The following is a 16,267-nucleotide window of genomic DNA, read 5'->3' on the forward strand; positions in this document are numbered from 1 at the left end:
AGGGATGGAGTGGCTCAGTGGTTAAGACCGTTACCCTGTGTGCGAAAGACATCATGGTCGCAAGTTCGACTCTGACATGTAATGTAAAATAATAGGAATTAGATAGTTATTCAAAATCGTTCAGCCCTACTTCACACACAATAGAGAGAAGATCGGGGTCAAGATTTGGTTACCACTGAGCTCACATTGCAAAAATATTAAGGGAACACAAACAAACTGTGCTTTGAATGGTTTTCTTTGATGGTTCTTAGATTATTTTGTTTTGTTGTCAAATAACAATAGAATTTATATCAGTGAAGATTTGGTTCATCCAATTTTGTTTAATGTGTGATTCAGGTGTGCCTCTCATTTCTAGAGTAGTATACACTTAGTTTTCCTCCATGTGCTCTTATTATCTACTTGCTTACCTTTGCATTCATGCCACGTTGGTAGATCTTCAACATGCTGCGTCAAATCTGTGTTGTTTGAAGTTTGCAGATAAAAGACCATAGTGTCTTTCCATATTATTGCTTTTACTCTGCATAAAATGACAAAAAAAAAAACAAATTAGTACAGAGGCTGCAGAAGCTCTGAGGAGAAAATGGAAACACAGTTTGCAGTATTCAGCCGTTAACAAATAAATACATTCAAAGCAAGTAGTTTCTCACCTAAAACTAATTAATAGCCATACAACACATGAGTTACAGAAAAAAATGTTGAGCAGCCAAACAAAATGTAAATAATTGCTAATTAGTGCTTATAAGCTGCAGCTGATGTTGATTGGAGTATAATTATGTTTGCCACTAATAAACCATTAACTAAAACATTCCAGCAACACAAACTATGATCTGATAATGGGGGTTATAAACTCTCTTCACAGCATACATTTTTAAATGATTTGGCAGGGAAAAAGCACAGGTGTTTCTGATAACATTATCAATGGCTCTGCGTGTGATGGTGAGTCAGAAAATTAACTTGTCCATCATTAATGTGATTAATTACACCTGTGCCTTCTCCTACTGTGACCTGTCAAACTGTCTGCCATGAAGAAGGCCCGTCATCTTGTCAGGATCATGAATGTATGAATTAATTAAATTTAATTCCATTCTACAGTAACAGTCTCCTTCAATCTGGAAATAAATGAATTATTCTGGGACCAAAACAACCTGAAGACATTACCATCTGCACACCCTGACGATAGCGCCCCCTAAATACACATGATTTAATATAAATGGACGCTTTAGAAACGTTCAAGAGAAAGTCTTTAAAAATAAGACTGGGCTGCTTTGAAACACTAAAAATAAGCTTAACTGAGGACACATTACTCACGTTTCTCACATGAACTTCCGGTTCTTGGACAACAGCAGCAACAGAGTCTGGTTCGTGTCAGTTACTAATGTATTTCTAATCAAATAAGTTTATATGACAAACTCTCACAAAGAAAGGTATGGAATATAATTTTTTGGTGACTTACTAGGTGCAAATCTTGACTTTAGGCAAGGGCAAAGTCTTGAACCATCCACATCGCGTCCCAACTGGTCTAGCAGGACTTGTTTCGTAGACTCACACACCTGGCAGTTGATTGAGCAGCACTCACTGTGCTCAGTGCTTCCACTAGTGGTCGTAAAAGGTATTACATTAATAATAATCATCTGTCTAAACAGGCACATCTCATTGAAAAACACATAATTCCTGCTGATTGATTATTACCAATACTTAATAAGCTGCAAGCAAAGCGCTCAGTTTGCTTCCTTATTTGAATAAAACAAAGTCAACCCTTACATACACAGTGGCTGAGGAATTTGAACAATAACGACAATCCATTTGCTGTGGCAGGATGGATTAAAATTAGCCATTAGTCTTGCTGTTCTGCCATGATTGATGCTGGTGATCGGCAGTCGCCTTCCAGCTCTGCTGTTCTGCCGCTGGGCTTGGCCTTTGACCTCCATTTTGGCTAGCCAGACAATTTCATTGTTCTCAGTTTATTAATAAAACATCATTTTTATGAATTTTTGTTTTACTTGCAAAATGCTAATCTTTGCTCAGTCTAGCAAGCGGCTCCAGGAGCTTCGGTGGAGCCTGACAGTCTAATGTGATTCTGAGCAAGAATGAAAATGCTTAAATTAAACGATTTAAAACTAAGTTTCACATGAGAAGACTGGACAGACAGAGAGCTTGTTACAGTAATTAAACCTAACCCTGCTTTATGTGCGGCCATATTGTCACATGAATATTAATGACAACTGTAAAAAAAATAAGTTCCCCCTCCCCAGTGTATGCTTGTTAGTTAACAAACTTCATTGCTTTACAAACAAGGTAATTCCTGCAGTGCATTACAAAAGCTGTAGTGACTGATAAATTAATTAAAGCACCTCAGGGACACGTACTTTCTGTAAGGAGTTAAAATACATAGTTGACCTAGATTTGATTAGGGTGCACTACCACATGGCTGCTCATGCATTATTGAAGCGTGTGATGGAGTCTCTGGATGGAAGATTAAAGGGGTAATTTTAATCGAAAACTTATCCTGCATGCAAAAGGTGTCGCGACAAAACTTTGGCCAGGTGCAAAAGACAAAAGATGATGGAAATATCTGCGGTTTTATAACCGCAGCCTTAAGAGCAGGAGTTGATTTTACACCTTGTATTCATTCATGCCAATAAAAAGCAACATCATCCAAACATCATGTAATCTTTAAGAATAATAAAAGCCCTTGACTGCAGGTGAGTAAGGCTACTCTTTCAAGAATGGAGGTATTTATTTGGTTGAGTTTGGTGGAAGTAAAAAGTGAAGAGGTGAATTATGCCTTATCGTTCAAGTGAAGTGGATTTAAGTTTCTGGCTTTGATTTACATCTAAGGCTGGGCAATAATTCCATAGACTTTGAATTAGAATTAAAAGAGGATGATTTAAATATAACAAAGATTCAATATATATCCATTTTGAGTACAGTATAAGATATGGAATCACTTTAAATGTTGTTGAAAAAAACCCAAATGCAACCTCAAACACAAACACAAAAATAGACTAGTCATGCTCTCATACAACGCTCACCTTCTCACTTTTGCGTTCCCAGGATTTTCTAGTTATTACATATTTTAGCATATTTACTATAATGTTTTCATTTGTTGAGTTATTTGTGTGATGTTCTGTATAATTGTTTGGTTTGTGTTACCTGCCTTAGGACTGGACTACGGATGTTATTTAGCAATTTCAACGTGTTTACATTGATGCATTCAACTGATTTGTTGTCCTAATTCATTCATTTGTCTCTGTTTAACATATGTTTGACATAAATTTGTGATCTCTTGCCCTATCCATACTTACAGCTCAACACGCTCATCCGAAACATCTAATAATGACGATGTAATATTTAAATAATAATGGTTATAATAATAATGGTTTCCCTCCTGAAACACTAATCATTCAGATTCTGACATTTGGAGCTATTGAGCCACTGAGGAAAAATAACAGCTGAGGGGGGAAAAGTGTACTTGTTATAAAAATTTTATTTAGAATAAAACAACATCGCCATATTACATGTAGTGTGGTCAATCTATTTTACATACCTCAGGAGAAGCGACACAGTTCTGCCATGGAACAGTTCACCATGATTGTAATCGTTACATCTATCACCAACATCATCATCAGTCTACAGCCAGAGGAGGTTATAGTAGTGTTGTTCAGTATCACAAGTTTTACAGGATAGCATAGAGCACAACAACACAACGCAGTGAGGGACCAGTGCTAGAAGGCCAGTGGAAAAACCAACAACAGATAAAGTAAAACTCGCCGTAGCGAGCGGCTAACTTCAGCAGGCCACAGACCCATTATGATACGGTAATGACTTCTTCTTTGAAACTTGGTATCTCCTCGTTGCAGTGTACACAAATACAGTAAGCTCAAGCTTAGAATTCTAAACCAGGTTGTTTAAATGTTCTGTAATTGATCACAACGGTTTTAAACAAGTTTACGAACCACAAAAACAAAACTGTGTCTATGAGTCTGAGGTAGCAAGGCAATCATGGCTTTCCTCTGATTTCTGAACATATATCTTTTTCCTTAAAAAAAACTATTCTACATAATGATGGCGGGCCTCGTACGAACCCAGATTCAGAACGACTTTAGATTTAAATCTATATTTTTCAAAACTTATCTCTTTATACACAGTCCCACTTTAATATGTGAGCTCTTATCTCGTCTTTCCACGTGTGGAATGGACAATCTGTATAGGCACATGGGGGTAAACTTTACATTAACAAATCGCGGTCGACACAAACTCTGTCGGCATTTTGATGATTTAAAGGGGAACTTGATATCGAGCATGCTACAAGATCAACCTTTAAAAACAAAACAGACCCTTGTGACAGTCTCTGCAAAAGCATTGCTTCAGCCACTGAATGTGGTGACTCAGGAATTGTGTGTGCTCCCAAACATGGAATTAAAATCTGTGGCTGACAATAGCGACTGGGGACTAGAGGGTTTAAAGCAGAGGAATGACACACAAAAAAGTGTAACAGTTTGATTCCCAGTGAAGACAGAACTTAAACACAAATTCCAAACCACCCTCTGAAAAACAAAAAAAAAGAAGCGTGTTTCACTATACAAAGCCCTGTGACATAAACTCTGCTTATCTAAACAAATCACTGACAAATGATGAACCAAATGCAGGAACAATCTACAGTACAATGTACAGTTTGCATAGTACAAGACAAGGTGGTAAAAGTAGTTGAGTTGTCCAGTCCTGTGCGTCTTTGGGATGAGTCGGTGGTTTGTTTGTTTGTTTGTTTGTTTGTTTGTCAGGGAACGATCCTGTCTCCTCCAGCTCTCACTCACACACATACAAAGTCACACACTCACACACTCATGTGCACACAAAAACACGTCCTGCTTGGTCCTCACATCACCTGCAAAGCAGAGAACACAAACATGAGCAAATGTTTACACATTTTAAAAGGGCCAGTGTGTACATGATTTGCTGGAATTAGTGACATCTACTGGTCAAACTGCAGAATGCAAAAGGGCTCCGGGGAACTACGGCAGCCTGTGCGCACCAGAGAGGACGTTAACACTCTTTCACAACTCTCTTTGCCGTTCCCTCATTCTTCGTTGTTGATATATGCATCGGGTTCATCTGGTCAAAGTCGTTTATCGTTATTTGCACAATGAGCTCCCGCTTGAAAATGCAAGACACGTTTGTTCAGGCTACTGTAAAACATGGCGACTCAAGGTGACGGTCTCGGTATAGTAAGCCCCTTACCTTAAGTATATATAAAAGGCTTGTTCTAAAGGCCTTTGCACACCAGAAGTGTTGTGTCGAAATTGTGACCGTTATTTTTTCCCAAGCTTCCTTTTCTGACAAATTCACAGCTAACCGATCAGAACGAGTTGTTGTCGATGGCGTTTAGTCCAAACAGTTAACGCGGCGGCGGATCGCTTGATTGTGTTTGTTTCCCAAAACCCCCTTTTCTTTTTAACCAACATGAAAAACACTATCAAACAATGACACTTTAAAATTAGTATGCATTTGTACAAACATACCAATAGGTAGTATATTCAGTTCCAATTCTCCTAACTGTTACACACAATAGTATATCACAAAGATTATATCTAGGGGTGAATTTGCATTTTGCAACCAGACTAATTACCCCTGCATCGTCCTCCCCTTCCTCCTCGATCTTAAAGCGCGGTGGTGCCAGTCCGTGTGTGTGTGTATGGGTTCAATTAGATCCACCAGAAAGTTTCTGTACACAAAGTGCGCAAAGGTGAACCCGCCTCGTTTGTTTTCCAGACATCACTGTGTGGAAATGTCTGAAGTTCAAACAAAGTAATTGGGTTTGAAAGCTGCTTAATGGACGGCAGTCCCTCAAGTCTGATACGCTCCATTAGGAACTTGGTGTGAGGGAAAAGAGGAGGAGGAGGAGGTGAGTGCGGACGATGCAGAGGATACAAAATATAGCCGTCCTCTTGCAGATCGAATTAAACACTTAAATCCATTCACCCATGCCTTAACTCTCTGTCTGACTTAATCCAAGTTTAGAGGTGTAAAACACTGTAAGCAATACGTTGAAGTGCAACAGCCATACAAGAGGAGAGCGATGTGCGGCAGCAAAAACTAATTGATTCATCTGAAAAAAGTTTAATTGATTTGTGAAAAGTGTAAAAGGGCTCTGTCTTACCTGTGGTCTCGAGGAGAGGCTTGAGGCTGTGGGAAGACAAGATAAAGAGACGATGGAATACTTTAACACTTGAACTCCCTGCTTCATCTCTGTTTTTATAAGCCTTCACTAAATGATCTGCCTCCGAGTCTCTCCCACATATTCATGCACACACTGGGCTCTGTGCTGTTCAGTGCTGGTGCCTCGGAGCTATGCAATAACCTGATGCTAATAACACTTGCTGGAGTGGCTGCCAGATTAGAATGGATTTTTAACTAAAGCCCCCAAAGGAGTTTCAACTTTGAATGGATTTAATTGAATTCATTTTTCTTTCCCTATTTGACAAACTTCACCAAGGGCTGGATATTTCATCAAATTTCGCTATAAAGAATGATAAAGGTTTACCATCATATCAAATCCTACATTGAAATAATAACAATAAAAAAAATGTTGGGCTTGATTCAATTAAAAGACACAAAGCGGAGGAGCCTGCACACCTGATATATCCAGCCTGCACTGGAAACTGAGGACAAGACTTGATTACAGATGAGAGTACACGTGTTTAAGATGCCATTATTTATATTCAGCATGCACGTGTGTGCACCCAAACACACACACACACACACACACACGGTGTGAGGTGTACAAACAAAGAGGGGAAAAAAGAAAAATGCAGAGCAGGAGAGAGTGAGATTGTGAAAGAAGAAGAAGACAGAGGGTCTGACAAAAGCAGTGAGAGACGATCAAAAGACGGATGATGATTCTAGTGGACGTGAAGTAAATTATGTTGATTGCATCGAGAAAATGCCACCGTTTCTCCCCTCTCTGATTCTTTTTCTTTTATTGCCACCACTCCACGTCACTCAGTCATCACACTTCGCTGAGTCCCGTGTATAAAAAGCAGTAATATCCATTGTTTTTACTAGTTACAACCAAGTCATTTTAAACTTTTCCAGGTAGACGAGAAACTAGCTGTATTTTATGTTATGTTATACTGTATTTGTTGGGCTGTGCATAAACTGTCATAATTCCCAAATTCAGTTGAGTTTGCCAGTTCCCTCAAACTAACACATTTCAAGTTAATATCATTTTAATATTATGCCAAATCAAGGCAGCAAAGTTGAAAGCTTGAAACGGCCACAATTTATTAAGCTGACAAGTGATTTTCTAATTCCAACTTTTTATTTGTGAGAAATTTGCTGCTTCTCTTTGACGTTTATGCCAGTAAACTGAAAATCTCTGAGTTTCCACTGATTGGTTTCAGGTAAATGTGGTGAACATAAAAGCTGATTAAAAAAAACAAACTATGTTGTTGTTTTACTGACTGAAGATCGTTCTAATGTTGAGGGAAAGCACACAGTTGGCACACATGAATTTTCCCTGTGAGAGGTGATTTATCGACCGTTAAACGGAGTGGCGTGCACAATTTTTCTGCTGACAAGCGACCTTGTGGCAAAACACAAATCTGCCCTCAGAGGCTGGGAAGACACGGTGGGAGAGAAAGAGAGAGAGAAAGAGAGAGAGACAGAGACAGAGGAGGCGCAGGGAGAGAAACTTACGACTGCATGCAGGGAAGGAGTTGTTAATCTGCTCCATTACATCTGCCAGGTCAGAGCTGCTGTTGTGGGAGTCCAACAGCTCATCTGAACACACACACAGGCTGAATTTCAGTTACCGCAGACACATTTTGACATGACACCACACCATAATGAGCAACAAGTCCCAAGCACACACATTTATACATCGTGAGTGTTTGTGTTTGAGGATGCAAGTCATTTTGAGTTTCTGCGAGTTTCTCACCCGAGTTGTCTGTGACTGGCCCTCGGTCTTGTACCGCAGGTGACGACACTCCATTTACCCTTGAGTCCACCTCCGGCTGAGAGAGAGAGAGTGAGAGAGAGAGAGAGGGACACGGGGAGGAAAACAAAACACAGAAAATTCAATCATTATAACTTTGTTATTCCGCCCGGTGTCTGCATGACAATTTCAAAATTAGCTGTGCTTCGTAGTGCGGAAGGGAGTCGAGAGGATGACGCAACGAGGCTGTCATGTGTACAAAAAACATTTCTCATTAACATTCATGTAACATGCAGCAGCAAGAACCATATTATTTCTGTACACTGTGTGTGTTTGAGTGAGGGCGGCTGCAAACAGCCAACTCTGAAGATTAAAATTCAAACCATTGGACCCCGCAGTATAAGAATATTCCTAAATCCATAACAAAAACCCTCTGTGCACTGAGACAGAAAATAAACTGTATATCTATCTTGCTCTCTGACACCCAGGTGTCCGCACTAAATCCTGCATCCCAGTCTGTAATTTGAAAATCCGTCTCACCTAAGGTCGATGTGTCTGACACTAATGCAGCGGCCACAGGTGCTAAAGCAGCAGAGAGTGAAAACAGGCGACCCACAATAATCTGAAAAAGCAGTTGCTGATTATGAGGGTGTTCTTCACGGGGGCTTTGACAGATTGGTTGAAAGCCTGTGATGTGATGTTTCTGGTCTGTTACTCACTCAAACTGGCTTGATAAACAAAGTTGACAAATAAGTAGTTTGGCAAAAACGTTCTTAAATTGTGTTTTCGAGTTGAAAAACACAAATTATTCAGTCACAAATACCTCAGATCGAAGATACAGCTGATTCAAAATGTCTGACTTTGTCACAATAAGGACCAGAAACAAAAAAAAACCCTTAATAAAACACAATTTTAAACTATTGATTAAATAAAGATGAGGGATTTTATATCTGAAATACAGCAGACAGCTGATCCCCATGGTCTGTTGCTCTGATGCACAACAGCAAACACTTGAGGTCCACTGACATTTACAGCAGACCCCCACACTCCCTTTAGCTTTTCAGCTGCAAAAAAGAAAAACAATCTCATATTCTTCCTTTTCTCCGTCGTCTCCTGGTGCCTCCGGTGCTAGTAAAGGCTAACATGTTGGAAATGTCTCCAGAGCACGGAGACAGTGTCTTGAGGATTGTCCTCGAAATAGTCTAAGGTCAGGGCTGTAGTAAAAGCCCTCAGGAGTGTAAATGTAATGACAGGAAGACATGTTACCATATCGTCGGGACTCTGAGGATTCAAATGTCAGACAAGTGAAGTTCTTAAGAGTGGAAATGTTCGGGGTACAGACACTTTCAAGTGCTTTTCACATTGGAATCAAACGAAATGAGATTTTTCTACATCAGTAATTATATCATCAAACTTTCAAATTTTCAGCTACAACGATGAAATTAAAAGCTTTAAGGCCCCCGTGTGTAAGAATTAGTGACATCGAAAGGTGAGACTGCAGACTGTGACAAACGGAGGACGCCTCAGCTACGGTGGCCTTCGCATACCGGAAAGGATGTTGTTACTTTTTGCTTGTGTAAAAAAAAAATCCTGCTCCAAAATGAAAAAGCCACACTTGTTTATCTGTTTGGGTCTCTCTGAAAGATGTCTGCGTCCATGGAGCAAGGCCTTAGCTAACATGTAACACGTAAAAGGCTCATTTACAGGTGAAGAAAAACAAATTATTTTCATTTTAAAGCAATTAGACACTTATATAAACATATTTATGGATAGTTTATTCAATTTCTACTAAATCTCACACACTGGACCTTTACATGTTAATACATCAGCAATAATATTCTAGATTGTATTCCTCATCAACCACTCATCCGACTGACTTAAACAAACTCCACCAGTCTTGTGTCAGGACTGTTTTATGGACGTCATTCCCCTGCTATCTTTCTCTCTCATTTCCCGTTCATCTTATTGCAGCTATCAAATAAAGAAATAAAAATGCCACAGAAAAATAATAGTAATAAAAAGTTTCGCTTTATCCATTAAAAATCTGCCGAGTCACTTTCAGCCGCCCTCCTCAGGCCAGCGTTATTGTGAGTTATTGCTGTGCTTTCAGCTCCATATCTACCAGAGAGCCAATACCTGCTCGCGTGTTTGCTCACTCTGATTTGTCAGGATCGCCTTTTTCCTTTGGCTCAAGGGGCGTGCATTTCTCACTCGCACAAACAATCCAACCTTAGAGAGCGATTAAGGCTTGCGCATAAACAAATCTGAGCGTTACTGATGGAGGGAGACGAGACGGATGCTGCACTCGTAGAGGAACGGCAATGATTTGATTAGGTTCTAATGTGTTGATGAGTGGATTTTGTTAGTTAGTTAGTAATAATAACCGGGTCTATGCGGGAGTTAATAAGTACATATTTATGTCAGTGCACATTTGAAAGACAGAATTAATCCTTTTAAGTTATGGGAAGCATTCTGTAATGGTGTTTCACTTTAAAATTAGTTTTTATATACATTTATATTATATGAGTTGCACTGAAACAGCCCTGCCAGCTGTTTGTGTGTGTGTGTGTGTGTGTGTGTGTGTGTGTGTGTGTGTGTGTGTGTTCGTCTATGAACTATGTGATTACAGCCCTGCTGCTTCACAACAGTACGACCACTGAACAACAAAGAAATAATGCAACTCATGCCGTAGACAAACTTTAAATCACTGCGGTCTATTTGCAATGTGAACAGCTGCAACAATTGTAGCGTCATCTCAGAAAAAAGACATTAAGTTCAGGTATAAATCTGAAAGTAAACAGAACTCAGTTACAAGGGGAAAACTCTGCTGCAAAGACGGGTACTGCTGTGGACATGTAAGCCGGTCTGTGTTTCGCTCTCTGTATTGATTAACAGTTTGGGGGAGATTGCTGCTAGAGCTTGTTACTTTGAGGGTTTACTGATGAAGTCCTCCATGAAAGGTGACAAAAACAGATAACTAGCCAAGTCAAGTTCCAGTCAAGGTGAAATCCACCACAGCAACAAATGTTGTTTTTTTCTTGATGTATGAGTTTATGAATATCTATGAAAAGCTCCTCTCAGGGACATGCTGTCTTCTCCTGGGATAAAAGCGTGCAACAAATCAGCGTAATGTGTATGTCACCTGGTGCAGTAGCTGTCGGAGGCGGTGGAGCTGAGACTCCAGCTGTTTGTTGTGTTCCTCCAGGATGTGCATCCGAGACTCCAGGCGGCCCTTGTGTTGTCGCAGTAGCTTGGCCTCGGCGAGAAGTTCGGCCTCGTCGGGATGAGCGGAGGGCCCCTCCGACTCCCAGCAGCTTCCGGCAGGGGCCCCGCGCTGACCGTGCTGTTCCTTCAGCTGCTCGTACTCCTTCTGTAGGGTCCTGGGGGATAAGAATGAGGAAATACAACACAAATTTAAGTATGTACAATATATACATGTATATATATATGAGTGTGAAAAAGAATAATAAAAACACGTGGTTTGATGTGGTTGTTGTCATTTTATCACTCGGCTACCACTGCTAAGGGTTTTATGTTTTCACCAGTTTGTTTGTCAGCTGGATTAAGGAAGTGCTGACCCACTTTTCCCTCAAACTTGGTGGATGATGGAGCGTGGGCGAGGGAGGAACTCTCTTAGATTGATTGTACTGTTTGAGTGAAAGCGGAAGATTCAGGATTTGACTCATCACTTTTCTTAACTTTGAGAGGTATGAGGTATTTCTCCATCAAACAATGAATGGACTGTGACGTGCAAATAGAAAATAACAGATATATGGATGGTGTTCACAGCTATGTGATATCCGGATCTGGTAAAGGATGGTGGTGAAAAAAAAAGTTTTTTCTTAACTAAACTCAACAGTGTGGTGCCACACACATATATGTCTCCTTTCTCAGTGAAATCCTATTTGAAATGGATAGACAAACATAAAGGACCCCCAGCCAAACATCTCGCCTCTCTCCCCCTCATCTCCTCTCTCAGTCCGGGACCATAAGCTGCAGTGCTTTGCTTAAGTTGGCATTTATGAGCCTGGCAGTAAAGCTCTCTCCCTCTCTCTCCTTCTCCCCATCCTGCTCTCCTGGAGAGGCCGTGTATGTAGATAATCAGTGTTAAATCGCCTCGGGCGAGCCACTGTCAGAGCACAACAATAGGCCGTACATCGACTCTGTTTCTAAGCCACTGCTATTTCCTAATCAAACCAGGGAAGCACTTGGCATGTGAGGCAGACAGAAGGGAACGGGAAGTGTGTGTGTGTGTGTATGTGTGTGTGTGTTTATGTATTGTGCACTGGAGTGTGAAAATAAGCACATGTATTCAAATCAGGGAGAAGAAAGTAAACAGTAACTATAACTGAGCAAAAAAAAGATTCTTCTTCTTTTCATAACATGAGTGAGATTTTCCCGACATTCTGGAGTCTTTACTAACCTCTCTCCACACTGACTTATCTTTGGACACACACACACACACACTGTACAATAAAGATGGCTCACCTCTGCTCCTCCTCCAGACGCGCAATGATCCGTTCCAGCTCACCCTGCTCCTCCCTCTCCACAGCCTGCAGGATCTGGGCAGGACTCTGGGGCTGACTGCAGGGGGAGCTCTCCCCTCCCAGCGTCTGACAGTATTGCAGGATCAGAGTGTGTTCGTCATCCCTGTGGAAAGAAATGGAAAAGGTTTTGTGATGATGATGATTTAAGGACCCAAACATCTTGTCTCAATTACATCACATCAGTTCACCCTTTGTTCAGTGAGGGAGTGATAACTTCTTTCTTTTTTTTCCTCAGTAGAGTTGTCGTGATACGAGAGTTTCAAACTTGATACCACTACATATTCAATAACTACTGGGATCACAAAAAAGGCAGATTTATTTTTTTTTTTTTCAATAATGATGAGAAAAAAAACAATCTGCCAACATCATTTTACTGTTACTGTTTAATTTCTGAGCTTCTGGTGACTTAACCCTTCACCAGGCAAAGAACTATATTAAGTACCGTGCATTACCTCTGTGCGTTACCATGCTTTACCGTGCGTTAACGTATGGAAACATACAGATGATGGGAGTATAGGACAAATATCTACTGTTGTGTATGTGTATCTTTCACTCTCAGCCTGAGCCTTGAAGTCTAAAACTTGACTTTCACACATGAACAAAAAAAGATGGCAGTCTTTTTCATGACTTAAGTCTACTTGGAGTTGAGTTTAGCTGTTTAAAGGTTAGTGACAGTCACTCCACGTGTGACTTTCTACTCAATAATAACTTTATGTGGTGATTACATACATGAATATAGCCAATTCAAATGTCGTAATATCCTTCATTTATGTAGCATTAAAACAACATTTTGTATTAACATAAGGCCAAATGTTTTGTTATGAATATTATGTCTGCTATTACTTCCCATAATACATAATAAATTGACTGAAAGGGAAATTTTTAGGTCATAAAAACGAAATAAAAATGCTTACTAGTTATTAGATCTGGGAAAAGGGCAAGAAACAGACAGACCGTAAACGTATAATATATTTTTTTTAAATTATACAGAGATACATCAGAAGTGAGTGCACCCAAAACGTGAATTAAAATTCATGACGGCGCAGAAAAAAAAGTATGCTCGTATCAAACAAAATAAGCAAAACCGACATGCAAATTAAGAAGCAGCACTAATTCATGTTTTCGAGCGGAAATCCTTTGATTCACTTTATGGGTTAAGTAAACTCTGCAGTCAGTGTAATGCACAGTGACGCTGCAATAAACTCACTTCACACGTTCACCGCTATCAGAGCGAGACCACAACTGAGTGCATAACCCTTGTTTGTAATGAGCAAGTTAATCAAAGACGCTCCAGAGGACAGGCTGACAAACTGAGGTGTCTATGGTTTTTCGTACAAGACACCCTTGAATTGCACCATGGGAGACACAAAAGATATTCAGGATGACATTATTGCCACACCGCACAACATCAGACTTACAGATAGAAAGTAATAATACCATTTTGGTAACCGAGGACTGAGGTGAGTGGATAGCTAATGAAATGTACAGTCTTTCACTGGCTCAAATAAGGAGGACAATATGATGCACAAGCAGTGTTCCATGTACATTGAACAGAATAAGTTTTTCCTTTAATCAGATCCAGCCTAAGCTCCATCTGTGATCTGAAGCCAAAGAAATAGATTAGTGTAAACCCTACATTCAACCCGTTTGTGGTTTAGTTTTCTCTTTCTCTCCCTAGTTTGTGTCTTTCCTTCCTTCCCTCTCTCTCTCTCTCTGTATTCTCATCATGCAGGTTGCAGGATCAAGATCCAGTTTCCGAGGCTACGCTCATCGTCACCATTATTATTATTTTGTAATTAAAAAGTCGATATCAGTAACTGTATAAACTTGTAACCTGATACAGTTGTTGTGTATCTGCTGCTGGTCTCCTTCTCTCTCTTCTGTCTCTCCCTCATCTCTTGTCCTTTCTCTCCCCCCATTTTCTGTCCCCCACCTCTCCACTGTCTCCCATTTTTCCTTTCACCCCAACCGGTCGAGGCAGATGACCGCACATCTCTGAGCCTGGTTCTGTCAGAGATTTCTTCCTGCTAAGAGGGAGTTTTTTTCTCTCCACTGATGCCTAGTGCTTGCTCATTGTGTGAACTGTTGGGGTTCTCTGCTCTCTTTGACGTTGTCTATGTACAGTGCCTTGAGATAATGTATGTTATGATTTGGCGCTATACAAATACAATTGAATTGAATTGAAATGAATAGTTTTGCCAAAATGAGTTTCTATGTTCTGAACCTTTCTGTGCTCTTTATTAAAAAGAAGGAAAAAAAAACCATCACACGGCCCTTTTGTCTTCAGAAACACAACGGTCTCCCTTTACCTTTAATTTTACAGTTCCCTTCAAAATGTTTCTTATTCATGTCATTCAAACCACTCAGTGCTGGAGCCAATTAATCTCTCAGCTCCATGCCTTCTCTGTGTTTCTTGTTTCATGTCAAGACAGACAGAGGCATCAGCAACAAAACAGGTTGACTGACAAAAAGCTGCCCACAATGTATTTATACATACATTCTGCAAACAAACAACTAGCACAAGGAAACGCAATAATTATGTAAAACTGAAAATGCTATAATAGTGTTTTTATTTACAGTGTATATGCACAAACAAAAATGGGCAAATAAAAACTCAACAACCAGCTATTTGTCTACAGACTGAGGCAGAAAAGGCTCTGCTGCTGTCGTGTATGCTTCTGCAGTGCTGTCAATGGAAAAACTGGTACAGCCTTTCAGACAGTTCCTCCAATCATCATGCAGAAGCCCAGCTTCCGGGCCCCCCCACCTCCCCTTCAACTTTCGAGGAAGCCCAGATGTTACTTCCATGGAAGTAACATTTTTGCCACAATTGTCCTATCACCATCAAGAGCACAGTGGAAAAAAAAAACATTATGTGCCATCCCATAGAGAACAGTTGAAGCTGAGGCTGCTACGGGAATACGAAAGTCACGTAAGACGATCTGTCAGTAGTGACACATTCTAATTGCGTTCTAGCGCACATTTAGTATTTACATGTAAACACGACACAGTACAGTTTTGACGACATTTTAAAGGAAGCTGAGCTTCCCTTGCCGTCTTAGAGCAATTGCCACTGACACAGATAAAAGCAGTGTGGTGACGGGATAAATGCTTCTTGCCCACGCCCACTCAAGAGGTAGAGCTGTATATACGCAAACGCCCCCTCAGTCAAGTTTGATAGCATTGCTTGACAGTCCATTCTCAAATGAGGGTCACAACATCCAAATAATACAAAAAACATTATAATACACTTTAAATTGTTACATAAAAAAACACTGAACTGAATATTCTAAACCCAGTTTGGTGGAGCAGATGTATGTGGTTCAATTTCTCGAACATGAGGCCATGCTGAAAGTGCTGAGTTACTGATGAGCGGCACAGAGAAAGCTGACAGGGACAGAAGGCTGAATTTTACTCAGCCACTGGCCTGAAAAGGATGATGAAGAAAGGCTGAGCCTCTGTAGAGATTGTAGTAAATAGGCGGCAGTGTTGCCTGCGGGGGCCAGGGAATAAAGGTGATACAGGTCCTGTGCAGCGAGTGACCAATTAGGCAGGTCCCTGGCAACAGTCAGCTGCAGCAGGACAGGCAGGAGAAGCCCAGAGGAGAGCAGGGAGGGGATTACTAAAATGTGGAAATCAGGGATGACAGAGAGTCACAAATCAATTGCTCCCCAATTCGGGGACAAAGAGGAAGAACGGCTGAAAGGACTGCAGTGCGGTGGCAGTGGAAGATGAAGGGGACACAGAAGGAGGAGAGCGGTGACGATTGGTGGGGCTATTAGCCGTT

The 16,267-nt window shown here is 40.6% G+C and overlaps 1 protein-coding gene across 3 annotated transcripts in view; it reads right to left on the reverse strand.

The window, feature by feature from the left end:
- Positions 1-3,469: 3,469 nt before the first annotated feature.
- The window catches only part of LOC122770816 (utrophin-like), a 66,169-nt gene continuing 53,371 nt past the window's right edge, over positions 3,470-16,267 (reverse strand). For 2 of the 3 annotated variants that reach the window (XM_044027951.1, XM_044027949.1), the window contains exons 18-23: positions 12,422-12,583; positions 11,076-11,313; positions 7,937-8,012; positions 7,696-7,779; positions 6,158-6,183; positions 3,470-4,885 (exon numbers count right to left, since the gene is read on the reverse strand). In XM_044027951.1, coding sequence (XP_043883886.1) covers positions 4,877-4,885; positions 6,158-6,183; positions 7,696-7,779; positions 7,937-8,012; positions 11,076-11,313; positions 12,422-12,583 — 595 coding nt within the window. In that variant the 3' untranslated portion in view covers positions 3,470-4,876. The remainder of the gene's footprint in view (positions 4,886-6,157; positions 6,184-7,695; positions 7,780-7,936; positions 8,013-11,075; positions 11,314-12,421; positions 12,584-16,267) is intronic. The other variant, XM_044027950.1, reaches the window with a different exon arrangement.

Source organism: Solea senegalensis, linkage group LG6, assembly GCF_019176455.1.
Source record: "Solea senegalensis isolate Sse05_10M linkage group LG6, IFAPA_SoseM_1, whole genome shotgun sequence".
Lineage (NCBI taxonomy): Eukaryota > Metazoa > Chordata > Actinopteri > Pleuronectiformes > Soleidae > Solea > Solea senegalensis.